General features: G+C 41.2%; 2 protein-coding genes across 4 annotated transcripts in view; one reads left to right on the top strand and one right to left on the bottom strand.

Moving 5' to 3' along the window:
* Positions 1 to 1,992: 1,992 nt before the first annotated feature.
* On the bottom strand, positions 1,993 to 12,186 carry MSANTD3 (Myb/SANT DNA binding domain containing 3). Of its 3 annotated transcripts, none has more exons than XM_050331153.1 (3): positions 12,137 to 12,186; positions 5,198 to 5,643; positions 1,993 to 3,894 (listed from the first exon to the last, which is right to left on the bottom strand). In XM_050331153.1, the coding sequence occupies exons 2-3, from the start codon at positions 5,610 to 5,612 to the stop codon at positions 3,485 to 3,487; spliced, it is 825 nt and encodes a 274-aa protein (XP_050187110.1). In that variant the 5' UTR covers positions 5,613 to 5,643; positions 12,137 to 12,186; the 3' UTR covers positions 1,993 to 3,484. The 3 variants fall into 3 exon arrangements, with proteins under 3 accessions (XP_050187110.1, XP_050187117.1, XP_050187103.1); XM_050331160.1 differs by lacking the exon at positions 12,137 to 12,186 and adding an exon at positions 11,680 to 11,819; XM_050331146.1 differs by lacking the exon at positions 12,137 to 12,186 and adding an exon at positions 11,308 to 11,605.
* The window catches only part of LOC126648301 (uncharacterized), a 21,697-nt gene continuing 21,060 nt past the window's right edge, over positions 11,696 to 12,332 (top strand). The window contains exon 1 of the mRNA XM_050331091.1: positions 11,696 to 11,846. The gene's annotated coding sequence lies outside the window, so the exon portion shown is untranslated. The remainder of the gene's footprint in view (positions 11,847 to 12,332) is intronic.

Below are 12,332 nucleotides of genomic sequence, written 5' to 3'. Positions count from 1 at the left end.
TTAAAAAGCTAAGTGAGAACAGAGACATAAGGAATAAATGCAGGAGAAAAAAAAAACCAAACAAAACAACAAATGAAAAACTTTATACCAGGCAACAAACTAGATGACCTCCAAGGAGAGACACCTGGAGCTAGGCTCATGTCAATTTGGGAAGCATAAAGGAATTCACCACATCTTGTCTAGAAGGTCATTGTTTCTCTTCATAAGTACGCAGAGGCTAAGAACAATGGCCACTACATGTGTGGTACACATTTTTGCACATGGAGTTGAGCAGAGATTATTTTGCTCAGTGTATCTTTTAAGTTCATTCTTGACAAAAACTTGTATAGCAAACCCAAAGAAGAAAAGGCATGTTCTTCTTAAAATATTGATGTATTTTATCTGTGGAAAAACCTTGAGAAAATTCGTAAATAGTTTGGCCAAGTGTTTAACAGGAAAACACAATTATGTGAATGTTTGAATGACGTAATCTAGAAAAATGGGAGAGGAACAAATGGACATATTGTCTAGGATGGCTATATTACATATAGGAGAGTCAAACAAAAGAGAATGTAAACCCTAATACCAGAGGAAGTAATTGCAATGACAACAACAAAACCAAAAAAGGTAAAAGTCACGTTTCTCAAGTAATTTAAACTCCACCACATTACAAAGCCACCACTTTACAAAGCCTTGAAGTGGAGAAGCCAAAGCCTGGCAAGGAGATACACTACTTAACCTTGTTGATCTTTTACATTTCTCTGTGTCTAGCACCCAATCTTACTGCAACCAACAGTCTACAAATGGGAAAACAAGAACCAGTGTCACCTGTGAACCATCTGTTATGTGTACTACAAAACCATCTTGTATAATTTGTGTTAGGTGTAACATTCTCATTTTCCTGCTATGCATGTACTGATCATTCTTTCTTTCATATCTTTATCTTGGCTCTTTCTAATCTTTTTCTTGTGATCTTCTTTCTTTCAAATACAAACTGAATTCAAATGATCTGTTGTTTGGTTTAAGAAATGTAACTTTTGGTCTTAAGATGAGAAAATATGCCAAAAAGCAAGGCATTGCCTACTTAGTACTGTTTGAAAACATGCACATTTTAAAGGATATTTAAATATAAAAATAAAACAATCTTTCATGAGCCATGGTATAACTTCCAGGAGTCCAAGTTACCATTATCTCACATTTCATGAGATTCTCCCTGGACTATTTAGTATTTTTTCTGGACCTGGATTGTCTGTCTATTCTTGCCCTGTTCGCAGTGTTGAAATTGTCTCCATTCGTCACCTTTTAACACCTGGTTTCCATTTCATTGTTTCAAATTGCCTTCACTTAGAACCAGTGTGGAAGGAATCCCATCACTGGTTAAGACAAATGTCTTCACTATTCTTTTTTTCTGCATGGTGCCTGAACAATTGTCATAATCACTGAAATAACTGACTCATCTTTCAGACCACAGAATGCAATCTCAGAACAAAAAGACCTTCACTTCTGTTTACTTCTTTTGCCTCTACTGTTATACTTTCCCATAGTGTTTCTATTCTGCAGGAAGAAAACAACTGTCCATAACAATATCCTTCTTTGGAATTCCTGTGCTTCCTTCATATGGCAAATTTGTAAGAAAATTGAGTTCACAGTCAAAAAGATCTGTCTTCAGATTTCATACATGGCCTATTCTTTTTTATCTTGCAGCAGCTCTGCATATTTTTTTTCAGTCTGTCATATAAAGTAAGTTGTAATAAATAGCTCCCACTGTGATTGCTAGTGTTTGCACGTTGAAGGGAGTAGCGCATGTACCACAGTGTTAACCACAGTGAGTACTGTGGTTGATAATGGCAGTGCTTGGAAAGATGAATCACTAGCAGTGAAAGCAGTACGGGAAAAAGAAACACACACGCACACACACACAAACATATACACACAGAAATCCCAACCCAACCCAAAACAAACCCAAAAGGAACTCACTCCACCAGGAAGAACATCGAGGGAAAGAGAGAGGAGTGTAACTGGGAATGTATGCTTTGTAACATACTTTAATTTAAATACATTGCTCACAGTATGGACTTGCCCTTATGAATCATGATCTGAAAATACTTTATTGAATAACATGATACTCAGATTTTTTCAATGAAAATTTATGGTTTTGTTAATTTTTCTCACTGCTTCAAATGATGGTTGTACACCTTCCTGTAAAACAGGTTTTCACACATCAGAAGGTCTTATGAAGCTTTGCGGGGTTCTGCATTTCACATTCTCTTAACCCTTGCCCCACTAGAATAAATGATTGCCTGGGTAAGGATTATCTTTATTTGTGCTTTCCTACTATTTACTGTTCTGGACACCCAAACTCTGTGGGTACCTTCATGTGAATGCTTCATACAAATCATGTCCATCACCCCGCACTGACAGTCAATGCAAGAAACACACCACTATAATGCACAGGACAGAACAAAACAGAACAGTGCTTCAGGACAGGAATGATTCCCTTGAACTGCTTCCCACCCTATGTGAAGGAAAAGAGGGTGAATTTTAAGTCTTCTAGCTAAGGAGAGATTGAGATACTCAAGCTAGCTGCTACACCATCAAGTATTTCATAGGAAGATAGAGGGAGACTGCCTATGGGCTGGCTAGCTCACTGCATTTTAAGAGCTTTACGAATTGTTAAAAAGCTCTTCCTCTAAGAATGACTCCAGGTGAACAGCACACAGTACTGGCAGCACCATTTAACCCTCCTATTTTTGTATTCTACTTCAATACAAGATGGGCCTGGGAAAGAAGGAACAAGCATAATGGCTTTTGAGAAAGTATTCACCTTCTTTTTAACTTCTTAAGGGTCAAGGCTTAAAAAAACCAGAAGACCAGTCCACAACCACTCTCTCAATCAGCCAGCCAGATGGGAAACACTACTGTTCTTCAGAAGGAAAAGGCTCAGTTACTACAGTGGTCTTTTTGCTACTTCCTCAATTTTCACATCTTCTATGAAGAATAAGTTACGGACTATATTAACTAGAGACAAGTTTATTTTTTCCTAAGCCCCAACATAACGATCCAACTGATACCTGTCAGTCATGTTCTGCCTCAATAAGAGAGAGCAACTCTCTTTTATTGAGAGAGTTTATTAGAGATTATTAGAAATCAACATAAACACTACAGCCTGATGTTTAAAGCTTAAGTTTTCTTAAGAACACCCAATGTAACAATACCTGGAGTACCTTATATTTCACAAGGGCGTTCTGAGGGGGGGGAAATATGTTCACATTTTAGAACACTGTGCATGTCTGAGTTAAACAGATCAGAACTACCTATAAATGAACAATACAGTTTTCCCCTTGGTGGACTATACCACTGTTTCTCTAAACATTAAGAGCCATAGTGTGTTCACTATCAGCCAGGCATCTACCCTGTCACTGTACATTCACATTAAAAAACCTTCTTTCCAGTGCGCGTTACTCATAAACGTGTGAATCAGACTGACTCTCCGGCTCTTTATGATCTAAGGTGAATTAGGAAAGGGTCTGTTATAGGATGATACAGGCCATTCTTTTGTGATGGTCTGCAGTTTTCTCTCCCAATACATTTTCTTTTTATTTAGAACTTCCATTTTAATCCTGTGTTCTTCTTCAGCCATCTCACACTCTCTTTCTATTTGCTGTATTTTTGCCACATGAACTTCATTCATTTGGATTAACTGCAGTTGCAAAATTGACATTTGCTGATGATGTTCTTCCTCATGCATCTTTTTCAGAGCACTTTCCTGAGATGCTTTACTTCTGTAGTTCTTATCTGCTGCTATTCTGACATCAGAACACGAAGGCTCAGGTTGGGAGGTACCTTCACATACTGGAAAATGCACCAGCTCTTTGTCTTCATCACAAAGTTCTCTGTTTGAGACAACAAATGACTCTGCAAAACAAAAGAGGAAAAAAGTATTATAGTATTCCCTTCCCTCAAGAAACACAAATGTGATACGTTATTGATACACGCACCTAAACCTTGCTCGTGTACCAAAGTACAGGAGCCACTACCTAATGCCAGAGTTCTGTTACAGAATACTAAGAGTATAATGGTCTGAACCAAACCACTCTGGGCTCTGTTGATTCACCTCCGTGGCTATAATGGGAGCTCAGAATACTAAAGTGAATGTAGACGTTTATAAGTGGATACCTAAATTTAGGTGGCTGAGCCTGGAGTTAAACCTTAATGCAGCTGTTTAAGCTAAATCCACATGTGACTTGCAATACTTTTATGAAAGATCTCAGTTTCAGGTGAAGACTTGTATCAACATGAATACCAAGAGAGTGTGGGAATACTAGGAAGAATACCTCCTATTCCTTCCTTATCACTACTGTAGATGTCATAAACACAGTAGCGTACATTTTTAGGAAAAAAATACATTATTCTAACTTTGAGAAGGCTCTACCAATTCTTCTGAAATAAAAGAGGTTACTCATGGAACAGAATAGTTACCACTGCAAATGAGGGTCTCAAAATACATTCCTTTACAAATCCTGATGACTAATTATGGTAAGTACAATTATGAAAGAGACATTCTAAGAATGTTATCTAACAGCGTAGCTACTGTTGTCTTTTGAGCAAGGACAGTCTCCTATGTGAGATCCTGACAAAATAAAATTTCCAAGAAACTGTTGTAGCCACCCTCCCTTATGGTTTTGAATTATTCCTTATATGTATGCTTGCCAAACAAAGAATGTAGTGCTGAACTCTCCCAGATAGGCCATTCTCCAGAGTGGACTGTAATGTGAAATATGGGTCTACATACTCTCTTTAGTCCTTGAAAACAAAGGAGGAAAGACCTACAGGGAACTCTTGCAGCAGACAATTCTGTATCAGTTTTCTGCTGGTGGATTTGTTTGTTTGTTTGTTTTAACCAGCAAAATGATACTTTATAAAGGATAAGAATATCCTTGGGACTGTTCTCTGGAAAGCCAGCATGATAGCTACTGTGATGCTTGCCACAAAGCAGCAGATATGTCAGAAACTGATGAAAAAAATTTTGCAAAAACCTCAGTTTAACTCCTGGAGGCCTAAGGAAACACACAAAATCTTGTAATATCATAGCTGTGAAATTACTTTTCTATAACCAGCAATCCCAGCTAGGTAGAGAGATTTAGACTGCTGAAAGAGAATCACTGGCAAAGTCACATAAAAAACAATACTACTTGCATCATTACAGTAACATTTATACCTTGACTAGAAGCATCAGGCTGATATTCAGAATCTTCTTCTGGTGGGCTCTGCAAAAAGTACATTTGCTCAGGCATTATGCTGGCAATCTTCTCTTTCCCCACGATGTGAGTATTTATAAGTGGACTAATACTTCTTTTTACCTTCTCCCGCCTTTCATGTGCCATTATCTTTTTTGTCCGTGCCTTGATATTTTCCCAGCATTTCTTTAACTGTTTGAAGTCTCGCAGTGATACACTGGGCTGTGAATTATATTCATGAGCTAGTGCTTGCCAGGTACGTTGTTTCAGAGCAATAGTTCTTGCATCACTTTTTTTACATTCAAGCACATATTTGTATTTTTCAACTAATGCAAGCAGCACACTCTTCTCCACTTCCGAGAAGTATTTAGCAGGCTTTATTATTTCGTTTTGCATTTTCTACTGTTTCTCCAAGAAGCCAAAATTCCTGTGAAAACAATGTTGAAAGAAAAAGAAAACAGAAGCAAGAAACAAATGCATTAGAACTAGTTACAGTATCAGGAAACTATGTTTCAGCAAATAACTCTTCAGCATAGCCTTTGGTTAATTTTATTTTCTAGAATAGTTTGTGAGTAGTTCTAGAGTACATAATGGAACAATCAGGTAATAAATAGCATAATTCCATGCTGGTTTGTGTTGCCACTTCAGTGGGTATGCAGTTCCAGAAGGAGACCACAGGAGGTCTTTGTTACAATTTGTCTTGATACAAAATACTTGCTATTCAATTTACATAGTGACTCGTTTTCAATATCTTGTTTTCCTGTTCATTGCACTTTTTTACACCCAAAGAGTTTTCAAAGCCCTGAACTGTGTAACAAGTTCTGAAATACAGCCCTTGATAACTTTGGGTTTAAGTCTAAAGACACCTCCATGAGGTTTGGTTTTGCTTTGGTACACAAAAAAGCCTCTTCTGCCCTTGCTGACTGCGTACAACTAATTCTCCCCCTCTCTCTACAGTATTTAAAAATTGTATGAGAAATGATAATAAGTTTTCTTTTTAAAGACCTGTCAGCTTGGTTCTCCCCTGAGCTCTGCCCTCCCTGCCTGACACCCAGCAAGGCAGCAGGATCCTGACCTGTATTACAATAATGAGGAGAGGCAAGGGTAGCGAGAAGACACAAAGTGTCTAAATGCTTGGAAGGTACAGGTCCCTCACCCTTTACTGCTGAGCCTGCCTGTGTGGTACTTCTTTTTGCTTGCCCTGCTCGCCGCTCTGGGGAGCGAACAGCCAGGCTAAAAAGAGTTTCGGCCTCGCTCAGTACAGACACTGCTGTACACTTACACCACATCAACAACTGCCTCTCTTCTCAAGCCTAGGACCTACACAGTCAATAGGAAAAGGGTAGCTGATACCAGGGAATTCTGCCATTAAAAAAAAAGGAAGAAAACGGTGTTGCCTTGAATTAACACATGACTTTGCTGCAAAATGTGTTTTTTCTTTTATCTTTTCACACTCTTCCCCCTATTCATTTTCACTATAACTGTGTAGCCCAAATTACTTTTATCTTTTGGGCAGAAACTTCTGGATAATTAAGTAGGAAAAGCACACCAATGCTGCCTTAGCTTACATTTCTTCTGGTTTTAATCATAAAATTCAGAGATAGAACACATATAAGATAATTGGTTCATATTCCTAACAGTCTAGGACCCTCCTAAAATTAATTTTCTGGTATTTTGCCCACTGTTTCCACTACTTGACCCTGAGATGAGCTCAGTTGATTAGAGAATCGTGTTAATAATATCAAGCTCATGGGTTTGATCCCTGCACATGCCATTCACTCAAGAGTTAGACTCAGTGATCCTTGTGGGTCCCTTCCAACTCAGAATGTTCCTGTGATTCTGTGATACTTCTCTCATAACATTACTTGGCGATGCACTAGATATCACCATCAGGTTTCCTCTTTTCAATGTATTTTTCCTTAACTCCACTGCACCAGGACTTACTTTGTGCCATTCTTGTAATCCCTTTCCTCCAAACATCTTAATACTTACAGGTATTCTCAACTTTTTCAGTAAAGGTAACTACTTCTATTTATAAAGAAAGCTAACAGACAAGCTAATGTCAAAATGAGAACATGAGTCTGACATAAAAACAGCAGTTTTCTCAAGCAGCCCATAAAATATGACAAAACGCAGCTGTCCTGGTTTCAGCTGAGACGGTGTTCATTTTCATCTTAGTCACTGGTACAGTGCTGTGTTTTGGATTTAGTATATGAATAATGTTGATAACACATTGATGCTTCAGTTGATGCTCAGTGGTGCTTACTCTAATTCAAGGACTTTTCAGCATCCCCATGCTCTGCCAGCAAGCAGGAGCACAAGAGGCTGTGAAGAAGCACAGCTAGAACAGCTGACCTGAACTGGCTAAAGGGATACTCCACACCATAAAGTGTCATGTTCAGCGTATAAATGAGGAGGCAGTAGGCTGGGATCCACCCACTGCTGCTCAGGGAAATACTGGGCATCAGTCACCATGTGGTGGGCAGTTCCATTGCACCTTACCTGTTTCTCCTGAGTTTTGTTCCTCTTTCTCTCTCTTTTTCATTACAAGTATTATTATAGTTTACGTAGTTTCAATTATTAAATTGTTCTTATCTCTACACACAAGTTTTAAGTTTTATTCTAATTCTCCTCCTCATCCCACTTGGGAGCAAGGAGTGAGCAAGCATCTAGGCAGTACTTAGTTGCTGGTTGGGGTTAAACTGTGACACCAGCAAAACAAAGAGGAGTCAAAGAATAGAGGAGGCAGTAGAACAAAGCCTGGAATAGCAAAACTGAAATGAAAGAAGAAAAACAAAAGGAATAATAAGTAACAGCCTAAGTCTAAGTTAAGTCAGTATCTAAGCTGTAGCCCTACTGAAAAAGGCAAGAAACACTCGGTTTGTACTTCCTGCCACTGCTCGACTGGGTAATTGCTGGGCAGGTAGAACCTATGTGGCTCCTGGGTAGCCCCAGTTCTGCTCTCTCTTACCAAATGCTGGTGTCATGAGGACATGGGAGAACTGCAGTTTTTACAGCAGATTGGATTTAGAGGACTAAGCGAAAGCTCCAAAGGAAACCAGACTTTAATAGCGCTACTGCTCACAGAACAGCTTGTTTATTTTACATGAAAGAAAAAAGTGGAAGAAGGATGAGAGCTGGGGGGCTGAACTTAAGGAAGACAGTTTCCCGATTCAGTATTTCCTCCATCATACTATATCAAGTTATTTTTTTATGGTCTGTGAAAACTTAAGTCACCCCACACGTTGGTGACAGGAATTCTTAAACAGCTAAAATCTCACAGAACAAACTAAGCATAAGCAAAGAAACTTCTTTCATTGCATACATACATCACATAGACATTATAATGTCTAGGTCTACTAGAGGAGAACAGTTGCTTCAGAAGTTCCTTAAATAAAACATAAATTAAGAAAAGAGGAAAAGAAAAAAAGTCAGGAAATTGACATCCTAACAAAGATACTGAAAACTGGCAACTTTGCTCCATGAAACAACTCTGAAAACATATAAAATAAGAGAGACTATAATGGGATAGACTCTATCCATAATCTATTTTACTTACATAGCTATTGTACCATTCCAAACCATTAAGCTGCTTTGGATAGCTGCTGAAATGAAATTCTCGGGACTAAATATTGGTGCTCTCTCTTAGCCTCAATTCCATCAAACAATAGGATGAAGTGCAGTCCCACCAGCAACTCTTAAGATCCAATAGCTTACAACCCTTGAAAAACCAGAGTCAGAAACTCCGTGTGACCAGAAATGATTCTACCTTCTGCTGATGCATGTAAATCTTATTTCTAGCTTTGAAAAGGTGTGAGAATCCCGGACAAAAAAATCATTACGTTTGTGTGTAGAAAATCCTTTTAATTAGAGACATTAGGTACTTTGGAAAGTACCTTCAAAAAGTTAAATAATGTTACTAGGACTTTTGGATTCCAGGTGCTAAGTATCTAGCTACATAGGTTGGCAGACAAAACTGCTGTCAGTAAATATCTAAAACATTTCCAAATATGACTTCATATGTATTAACAAATTATATGCTAGAATTTTTTAATGGATGGAGCCACAGCAAACTTAAGTACCACTTTCATATCACACTATCATTTATTTCTATTATTTTTACTGTGGTAGCACCTGAGATCCCCAGTCAGAAATTGAAAAATACTGTACTTTTAAGTAAGGAAACATAGGTCCTACAGTGAGAAGAATATATTAGTCTTCTTTTCACTTTTCACATTCCTAATATTTTTTTCCTACACATACACACTGTACCTGTGTCCTTTCTGTGAAGAAGCCAGGATTATGATCTAGGATGCATAAAAGAACCCAAGAACTGGTGTGAGCGGTTTTATGTGCTTACTGCACAGAAGAAAAGAATTCTTGAAGATTCTTCTCAAGCTCTTACATGCTTAGCTTGCTTGCTTCAGTATTAAAGCCCACTTGCAATTAGGTGAACAGAAAGCACTCTGAGATGTCAGAGAATTTAGTATGCTGAGAAGTTGCAGCAAAACACCACTATATATTTATATTCACCTCTTTTTCTTTATGCATATTAATCACCTTCTGGCAGCCCACTGACTCCTCTGCAGAATACGAGAAAGGACTCTCACAAGCCCACAGAATTTCCATTTCAGGGCCAAGAGATCCTTCCAGGACATATGCCCAGGATATAATTTAGTAGGTAGGAATCTGTGTTGAAAGTATTTTACTGTGTATAACTCATACAGTAAACAGGATTGATTTGTGTGGGTGCATGAGGACAGCTGCAGAGTAAATTCTAAGAAACAAAGAATGGAAAGCTTCTCCCACTCTTACAGGTGCCAAGCCTCCAAGACACTTGCAGTAAGGAAGCACTTTATCCTATATATCTTCCCCTGGCATGACTCAATTCACAACTTGCCTTAAAAGAAAACAGTGTTCTAAGTACTTGTCCTCTCACAAAAACCTTTACAGCTTTAAGGTAACACAAATATCTCTCAGTTCCTCATCTTTATTTTTAAAGCACTTTTTGCTGCTTTCTTTTAAAAACTATAGGGTGTGTGCTGTGATCTGCTGGAATAATATCTTGAAAAAAAATGACACAAGTTAAGAAGTGCACACATGTTCATAACCATGTTACAGATATGTATTATTTTGCTTGCACACACCTAAACAGACACCCAAACTCCAATCAGTTGCAAAGAAGCCCTTCAGATTGGCATGTATGAGCAGCATCTTCAGTCCATCAAATATAATTTTTAGGCATAAGAAAATGCAGAGAGAATGTTATGGTGGAAAACTTAACCCAAATGTTAAGGTTACACTAATCAAACCCAAAGAAAACAGCAAACTGTGGTCACAGTGTGAGAATTATTTACATGTACCAACACCAACAGAATTACTACCAGAAATAGTCAAGGACTGAAAAAAAAGAATATTTATGTATCCAACTTAAATTGCAGGCGAAGCTTCAAGCATATTCAGAAATCAATCATAATTCTGTCTTTTCATCCACTGTTTGAGGGTGAAAGGAAGGCATGGGAACAACCCCAACTAGTCACAACAACAGGTTTATATTTCATTTGAATAACAGAACCAGAAGTAAACAGTGTTCTTCTTCTTCAAATGTTAGGTTTTTCTCACTGAGCTTCCACTAACGTTTCAGGCCTGACCCTGTCTACCTTGAGAGTTAATTAGGTGTACATTCCAAATATGAATAAGATCTATATGGAAATTGTGTTTTAATCAGATTTTTAAAATCCCACCTCTTTGGGTGCTAACCCTCCCCCCACCCCCCCACCCCTGTTTTAATACAAACGAAGAGTTATCATGGATCATCCGGCAAACGAGCAAAACTATCTATTAGTATAAAATCACAGTACTTTGCCTAAATTTATCTTGTCGAATTTTATATACCAATACACGGAAATGTATTTTTTAAAAAAATAGGATATTAGACTATATATACACAGAGACAGATTTCATGCGGGTCATCCCGCTACCTATGGAGGACATCCAAAGCACTTTGTGCACGCAAGGTAATGGACGCAGGTTGTTATTCCAAACGACTGCCTGAAATCCATCAAAAATACGCATAATATAGGAATCCTACCAGACTCTCCCGAACCCGAACTTCTCAAACATTAATTCGAGCCTTGTGGATTTTTGGTGGTTTTGGTTTGTTTTTTTGGTTTGGTTTGTTTTTTTTTTTTAATCTCCACGCTAGCTCCTCTTCTGCTGGAAGGAGAAAGGAGAGCAGGTCCTGGCTCCACAAAGGCGGCCGCTCCACCCAGGGCGGGCGCGGAGGCTGCGGCGGGATCCGAGCGCATCCGCGGCGGGCGCTGCTGTCACCCCGCGCCCGCGGGGACCGGCGCCGGCGGCGGGGAACACCCCACCCTGCGGCCCCGCTCGCTCCCTCCGCCTAACAAAGCGCCTCTCCCGGCTCCCTCCCTCCCATCCGTCCCTCCTTCCCCGCCTCCCTCACCTCCCCGCCCGCAGGTCGCCGCCACCGCTCCCTCCAGCTCCCCGCAAACCCCGCGCTGGATTCCCGCCCCGCCGCAGCGCGGGCGGCGCGGCACCGGCCTCTCCCGGCGGGACACGCCGCCTCTCCCGCACGGGGAGACACATCCCGGGGGATCCCCGAGCCTGCAGGTGCGGCGGCGCTGCGGGGAGGCGGGCGCGGGGTGTGCAAGTCCGCGTGTCCGTGTGCGCGTTGTGGGGAGCGGCGCGCGAACACCCGGGAAGCGGCCGCCGGGAAGCGGGAGGGCAGCCCCGCCTGCACCGGGCGCGGGCGGAGCTGCCGGGACGCACGTCCCTAGCGCGGCGTCCCCATCCCGCATCCCCGTCTCCATCCCGCACGCCCATCCCGCTCCGCTCCGGCGGGGGGGCAGGATGGGTTCCCCGCCCCGGTGCGGCGGCCGCGGACCCAGCTCGGGCTTTACCTCCGACAGCGCCCGGCGCTGCGACGCTGGGCCTGCGCGGGAGCGCCCCCAGCGGCGGCCGCGGGCAGCGCGCCGGGGCAACCGCGGCCGCTCCTCCGCCGCGCCCCGTCCCCGCCCGCCGGCGCGGAGATCCCGGCGCCCGGCACCGCGGCGGTCCCTGCCCCGCCACCGCGGGGCTCCCGCGCCCGCCGTGACG

This window comes from Myiozetetes cayanensis, unplaced genomic scaffold, assembly GCF_022539395.1.
Source record: "Myiozetetes cayanensis isolate MyiCay16 unplaced genomic scaffold, myiCay2020 scf1, whole genome shotgun sequence".
Taxonomy (NCBI): domain Eukaryota; kingdom Metazoa; phylum Chordata; class Aves; order Passeriformes; family Tyrannidae; genus Myiozetetes; species Myiozetetes cayanensis.
Note: the sequence above shows the minus strand (reverse complement) of the source record. Positions and strands in the feature narration are given on the sequence as shown.